The sequence below is a fragment of the Chanos chanos genome, chromosome 7, assembly GCF_902362185.1.
Source record: "Chanos chanos chromosome 7, fChaCha1.1, whole genome shotgun sequence".
Lineage (NCBI taxonomy): Eukaryota > Metazoa > Chordata > Actinopteri > Gonorynchiformes > Chanidae > Chanos > Chanos chanos.
This window is the reverse complement of record NC_044501.1, coordinates 31,142,990-31,150,489: the sequence shown is the minus strand read 5'-3', so window position 1 is coordinate 31,150,489 and position 7,500 is coordinate 31,142,990. Positions and strand designations below refer to the sequence as shown.

Sequence of the window (7,500 nt, the reverse complement as noted above, 5' to 3'; positions counted from 1 at the left end):
ATTTTGGCTCTGCGCAGATGACCAGCAGAGGGCGCTTCGATTATACATATGAACATACCAGCAGGTTCGTTTCAATGTGCAGAGCCAACATGGTGGAATTGTGTGCCAGATTTGCGTGCGGGTCGTTGAACCGAGTTAACTGTAAAATGCAGAGAATTCAGAATCCGTCTAACAATATTATTTTTTCTTCACCTTTCTTTTAAACAATCCACTCTTGTAGAATACACCAAAACGATAGGATAGACTTGAAAGGAGGACAAAAATGATTCAGCTGATTCAGCCTGTAATTATTCCGTTTCCAAGGTTCACTCGCCCCACCATCGGTAAAATTTATTATGTCTTATTTTGGGAGGATGACGGTGTTATTAGACACATCTGATTCAAGAGAACTGCTGATGCCCCAGGCCCAGTTAAAGGTGATTAGTGTATCATACGTTAAACGTGGCTGGCTGCGTGTGCTTACATGCCACGCTCGAGCGTTATGAATGTAATACGGTGTTTAAAAAACTAAACACTGGATCTCGTAAATGAAATGCCTAACGACTGGTTTATACTGTTCTTTTTTGCACAGTGGGTGACCGTGTAGTTGTCTCAGTCAGAAGGAAATGTTTAAATTTGGTCTGAGTTTAAAAGACTTCCGAGTGTTGGTATACTACGCTTAAATTCATTTTCCGACTACATTTTTCTTTCGACTCTCTCCTTTCATTTTGTCAGCGATGACAACCATTAACAAACTGAGTTTATGGAATGACGCTTCATGTTTTCTTTGAATTGTCTAGATATTTTTAGCCGTTGAGCTGTGAACTCCGTCCTATTTTTCTTTCTTTCTTAAAAGTTTTTTCCCCCCTTTTTGCAAGACATCCTTCTCGTGAACATTGTTGAACGCTGTCATGCTATTATCAATCAAATTACATCTAGTCTGAAAATTAACACTTATGTACAATTACATGTTATTTCATGTAATTTCCTTATCCATGTGCCTCATGGGGAAAGAGACACAGATGTATACATAACATAAACGGGAATTTATATCTATATTTATATTTATATTTATTGTATATATCTGCAGTTAACAAATGAATTTAAAAAAAAAATCTCTCTCTCTCTCTCTAGACAAATATTTTTTTAAATAACAAGCACTCATTTCAACATCTTTATTGCAGCACAACCCGTGTAAATAGAAAACTCTTAGAAAAATAGAAAAATCTTTTTTTTTTTTGTTGGTCTTTTTTTTTTTACAAATTAAGTGTAGATTACAACAATATTTACAGCTTCATCCACCCATTTAAACAACATACAATTATACGGATGAAACTTTGGTTTGGGAATACATTCATTCAAAAGCTAGCCTCTTGTTATAAACCTATCAGATAGACAAAAGAGGAATGAAAAACATGGACAGTCATAGCATCTTTTTAAACATGTACCACCGATCAGTCAGGTCTCTTTCCTAAGAGTTCACTTATAGACATTTCACATTATATTTCGACAGTTCTCCCACGATGTCTATTCACTGTGCTTTGAATAGAGTTCTCGTCTTGTGGTCCTGGGTCTGGATACGTCATCTCTTCACTCTGGTCATCCCTTCGTACCATGTGAGCTCTTTCCCCGCGACGACTAAAAAAGGTAACTTGTCATAACAGTTTATCACCAGAGCAGGGGGAAATTCCAAGCACGTCTCCAACTGTTCTCCAGACCCGTAGTCCCTCACGTAAACAACTGGCTTTGGGTCCAGAGGTGATTGTCCTTTTGAAACAATATCCCCAAATTCATGTCCTGAACCAGCTCAGCAACAAACAGAGGAAGAGTCGACTCCATTCCTGAGCCATGGGAGTTCTTCAAAGAGGGCAGGTTGACATTCGTAGCAGTATTTTTTTTTTTTTTAAATTTAATTATTTAATTATTTAATTATTTTTGCTTCTCGGGCCGTCTTTAAAGTGGAAGGAAGTTCCAAGTCGAGTTTTCCTGTCCCCGAAGCCGTAATCATCACGAAGAGATTGAGGCAGTGCAAGTAACCTGTAAAAGGCATTGCTTTTTTCCATTTCAGTGGCTGTGATGATTCAGAGATTCAGGAGCTGCGAGGGTTCTGGTTCCAAAGTGATCTTACTCTCGACTACCTCCTCAATAGGCACGTAGAGATTCTGTACACCTACGCTCTGTCATTCAGGACAGAAAAAGAGAGAAAGAAAGAGAAAGGAAGAATGCTGACCGGTTGGATAGGCAGCATAATGCAGGCTCTTTGAATGGTGATTGGCTATGCAAACAGAAACATTTCTAAAATTTGAACTTGGTTGCAATTCATAAGACCAAATTTCACGAGCAGCGTAAATCTTCTTTGGGGTAAATGCCAAGGATTCTTGGAATGAAAAACAATACGTTTATTTTCTTAAGAAATAAAAAGACAAGAAAAAGAAAGGCTATGATGCTGACGTTGTATTGTTGTGTCTCACTGGTGACAGGTAGAATTTGTGGTGGGGGAAAAAAAAAAAAACCATACAAAATGTTTTCTGCGTTACGAAGTTGATGAAATGATCGAAGAAGTAGTTACCTTCACATCCGCCAGATCCTTATTGCCGAACATGTCTTTGAAGAATAAAGCCGGCTCTGGAATCGTGGGGAGAATGATGTGCCTGTGTCTAAAGAGATAAAACAGATCCCTGTGTTTTCAGGTCGGATGAACTGATGAACAACTGCGCATTTATGGTCTGCTTTTAAATGGCTCAGCGTTGTTTTGATGTCTAACTGACAAGACGGCATTCAAAGCAGAAGATGGAGTATTTAGCCATCATGCATACACCTACCTCCTAAACAGGACCAGAGCCAAGATAAGACAGAGTGACAGCGTAACTGGGATGACAATAAAGGCCACCAGTGAAAAACCTTTCGGATCCCTATCTTCACCTGCAAAAGCCATTCAGAAAACACAGTTATAAACAAAGAACTGAAACAGTTGAAATGTAACAGTTTATATGTATGTATGTACATGGAACATGTATATGAAATCCATTATACACACACACACACACACACAAACATTGTGTGAGTGTGTATGTGTGTGTGTGTGTGTGTGTATGATGGATTTCACATACAAGATAAAAGGAAAATAGAGGGTGTAAATGTACAAATGTTTTAGATCCTATGGTGTATAAAAGTATAAAGCTATAGAACTGAGCTAGAAATGACATTGATTGGAATAAAACTCAGTAGAGTGAAATAATACCAAAGATCAGCTCCTCACTCCACACGCTGTCTCCTTCACCACAAATACTGCTGTAGATTGATTTCACTCTGAACTTGTACTGACAGGCGAAGTCATACTCCAATTCCACTTGACGTTTATCAGTCTGGAAAATACCGGGAGATGTCATAAGAGCTTTGAGAATAACAATACATATTTACTAATATAATAATACTCCTGGAAACTAACATGTCCCTTTTGTACCCTTTTCCTGTCTCTCTTGTTTTGTGTAGCGCATGTACATTCCTATTCATTTTTTTTCCCTATTCCCCCCCAAACTCTGACTAAAGCCTGTACCCACTGAAGAAATGTCTCTCTTTTGTTAAATCCGGTAATGACATTGTTTATATTCGCTGTGGGAGAACAAACACACTAAAAATATAAAGACAGGTATCCGGTTACGTCCCCTCCTAGGAAATTCAGTGGCAAACAGCATGTGGAAGCAACCGAGCTGACACATCTTTTTTTGTCACTTTGTCTTTGTTTTTTCTGTTTTTTTCCCAACTAAATTTAAGGCTGCTTTTGAGGCTCCCGATGGCTCTGATAGAAATGTCAGGAACAGACGGACAGGGGGGATCCAGGACAGGAGGCTTGTCCATTTCCAGCTTAGATTTTCAGAGGAAGCGACCGTCTTATTTGCTGTTAAGCTTGCTGTTAAATTTACTGTTACATTTACTGTACGTGTACTGGTACTTCATACCTCTTCACTTAGGTGAGTACTGTTACATTTCCTGTACGTGTACTGGTACTTCATACCTCTTCACTTAGGTGAGTACTGTTACATTTACTGTACGTGTACTGATACTTCATACCTCTTCACTTAGGTAAGTACTGTTACATTTCTTGTACGTGTACTGGTACTTCAGGCACTCTGAGCAGTCATTGTTATCTGTCCATTCAAAATGAAGCTTGATTCCATCCTGCTTTACGTCAGGTTTAGGCGGTTTGAGTTTAACTGTAAACAAAAGAGAGAGAGAGAGAGAGAGAGAGAGAGAGAGAGAGAGAGAGAGAGAGTGAGAGTGAGTGAGAGTGTACAGTTAAAAGCTGACAGTCAAAGTCAAGATCTGCAAAGCCTCAGAAGTTAATTACTATACAGGTCCTATGATAAATGACGCAACAAAGGATATGTGAGAGTCTACGTATAGCATAGACAATACATTAACATATCTGATGATGTGTGCCGCTATGATTTGTGTTAATGATATACAACAACACAGTTGATCAAACTATACTATCAAAGGTCACTTAGTTAAAGATTAGAAAAATAAAGGGCACGCAAACAGACATCTGTATTATGTCAATTCGTTACTTGGCTTTTACAACATACAATATGCAAGATTTGTCAAAATGACACAGAAGTGTTAAAAAACTAGGCTATATGTGTAAAATCCATACATGTGTGAGATGTTCCTATGGCTCAGAGAAATATATATTGGGGATATTTGAATGACAGGTGTTGTCCTGATAGTTTTCAGTGTCTCTTGGGCTGTTAATTAGAGTTGGCTGGAACTGTGAAATCAGGAACAAGTACCTGTGAGGCATTTATGTGATTATTTGTTTGGTACTGCCAACACATTAGTTCTCATTACCCTTACTGTGTCCCACTTACGTAAACCCTACTGCACTCACACTGATAATAACAGGCTATCTATCTGCAAACCACGTGACAAATGCCTTTGTGTTTGTTTGTGTGTGTGTGTGTGTGTGTGTGTGTGTGTGTGTGTGTGTGTGTGACGTGAAAAAGAGAGAGAGAACAACTCTACCTAAATCGTTTGGGCTCCTCTGAAAAGTATTTCGAACAGTTTTGCCATCCTGTGTTCCATTTATCAGGAAAAACACATCTATAACCTCCTGAAAACTTCCACTCAGTTTACAACCTGTTTTAACCAGTTCATCATACTGGTACTCAGAACATGGAAACAGATGTGGAGATGAGCGATACCTAGAACACAGACAGCAGAAAGAGACAGAAACTCCCGTGAAAATACGATTCATTACGTCATTACAGAATGTATCAGCCTGTGTACCTATTTGTGAACATGTGAAATGTATATATTTGAAAATCTCCTGATGTAAAGCAAATAATATTTTGCGCCATGTCAGTTCTTACCGGTAATACATCTTGAGGTCTGGGAGATTGCTGACAGGAGTCCACGTGCAGGTAAATGCTTTCATGCAGGAATAGTTGCATTTGAAATCCTCCACCAGGGCTGCATGCATGGGAAAACAGATTTGAGTATCTCTCTCTCTCTCTCTCTCTCTCTCTCTCTCTCTCTCTCACCCAATTTTTTGATATAACTTCCTTGCTGTAAACGCTGCCTACTATGAAACTATCATAAAAACTGTCAAAGTTACCTTTGTGTGGCGGAACAATTATGTCCACAGGTTTGCTCTTGAATTTGTCACAAGTCTGGGCTGCAGGCACAGTTCTCAGTCTGAAACAAATTCCATGTTCCGTTGTAATGCTCTCGTTGAAATGTAAGTTATTTGTTTTGTGACTCCCAATGTCTGCCGTTGAACAGTTCTGTGGGGATAGTTTATAATTTCATTGGCTTACCTATTGCACCACATTTTATGACACATGAGCGAAAAGTTCATTCGATTTATAGCCTATTTGTTTTCTAAAGAAACTGAGCTGTGAGTCATTTTGGTGACATTAGTCATAGCCAAATTGGAAACAAGTCATTTGTAAATCTCTGAATTTCTCTTCGATTTACAGGACCACACAACTATCAGACGCAGAAAATATAGCTATTCTGTTTTTTTTTTAAACAAAAGTAGCCGAACAAATTCTCCTCTGGATAAGCTGTTAATGTGTTTATTACTTACAACGTAACTAAAACGTTTTCTCTGTGTCTTGACGCAACAACTCATCTTTTCCCGTCGAGATTTGCGCCAGTGTTATCAAATACATATTCTACAGTCTTCTACGTAGCGCAAGACTCACCTGCGCTGTGTCATAAGTGTAATTAACTTTACATCTTGGATCCAAGTCCCGAGGTGCCTTCCATGTGACCTTAACATCAAATTCCGACGTCCACGAAAGGTTCACATATTCTGGTGCAGGTAAAAACTCTTAAAAGGAAACGATCAGTGTACAACATTAAACATATTAAAAGGAGCTCAGCATTCGTCGTCGCAACAGCTGTAAATTCTGGTAAGATCCTACAAGGATTTATGATTTATAGTTTCTATAGAAGACGTTTCCTACAACAAAGTAGACTACAATTCTTCTCCAATGGCTAAACGTTTTATAGTTTGATCCTGAATGCGTCAGTGAGGTGAAAAAGTATTTAAACCCCACATTCTATAAAAAGAATGGTCCAATGACGTCACACGTTTTCGGGAATTAAGCAGGATTTCCCACACACCTCAGAAAGTACCATTTCCTCAAACAGGAAAAGTTATTTGAAAAGATCCTCATGGATCACTATATTCAGAATACGCTTACATTTGAACGAGTATTACCTAATTTATTTTCAACTCCGACGAACGCTACAGACAGGCATATGAACAGGGAAATATCCAAATATCTGTGGAACATGATGACGCGTTGGTCCACCGTAGCGTTAAATCCTGAAAACCCCTTGAAATCGAGACTTTAACGTTTTTCGCGTTTAAGAGAACAAAAGTAATATGTCCATTGTATCGGTTATATAACACAATGAAAGTCCAACTCAGTAAAATTTAGTCGTGCCAGCCAGACTCGAAGGAGAGCGTAGTATCGCTGCGGAACCACACAATTCGACACACTGACAAGACTGCCAGGTCTGTCAAAGTTGTGGTGGGAGGAGTATGTCTTTTTACGACATTCTCAGCGATACCTTCTCCAAATTAACTCTTTCAGTTAACTGTGGCTCTGTAATGAATGACTAGGACATTGGGTCAGTAGGGGAACCTTATGTGTTGTGATTTCAGGTTAAATACAGGCCTACATCGATTTGATTGCATTTATAAAGACATCCAGAGAAGTTCTTGATCAGGGTCCTGTAATAAAACGTGCCTATCAGGAACACAATAATAGACAGCAAAGGAATTACTGTGAATAACTATTCATAATAGTTATTATTATTATTATTGTTAAAGAATGACATCACGCTGATGATTTGTTTCAAAATGCACTTTATTTAAAAAAAAAAAAACTTTAAAAAGTAATTTGAAGAAGCATTTATACTATACAATATATGAAGGGAAAAACTAACAATTGACTTACAAAAAAAAAAAAAAAAGAAGATATATTTCATTGCAGCAGCTACTTAGCA

General features: G+C 38.3%; 1 protein-coding gene across 1 annotated transcript; it reads right to left on the bottom strand.

Moving 5' to 3' along the window:
- Nucleotides 1-1,934: 1,934 nt before the first annotated feature.
- On the bottom strand, nucleotides 1,935-6,977 carry il13ra1 (interleukin 13 receptor, alpha 1). The gene is made up of 10 exons (XM_030780793.1): nucleotides 6,707-6,977; nucleotides 6,186-6,313; nucleotides 5,594-5,762; nucleotides 5,349-5,448; nucleotides 5,002-5,180; nucleotides 4,051-4,193; nucleotides 3,221-3,344; nucleotides 2,802-2,901; nucleotides 2,549-2,636; nucleotides 1,935-2,156 (listed from the first exon to the last, which is right to left on the bottom strand). Exons 1-10 carry the CDS (start codon nucleotides 6,780-6,782, stop codon nucleotides 2,061-2,063), a joined length of 1,203 nt encoding a protein of 400 aa, XP_030636653.1. The 5' UTR covers nucleotides 6,783-6,977; the 3' UTR covers nucleotides 1,935-2,060.
- Nucleotides 6,978-7,500: the final 523 nt, after the last annotated feature.

Coding starts and splice junctions, on each gene's coding strand:
- il13ra1 (XM_030780793.1), bottom strand. CDS start 6,782: ATGTTCCACAGATATTTGGATATTTCCCTGTTCATATGCCTGTCTGTA. Junction 5,763..6,185: donor ACACTTATGACACAGCGCAG/GTGAGTCTTGCG, acceptor CTATCCCCACAG/AACTGTTCAACGGCAGACAT. Junction 5,181..5,348: donor GACCTCAAGATGTATTACCG/GTAAGAACTGAC, acceptor TCTGTGTTCTAG/GTATCGCTCATCTCCACATC.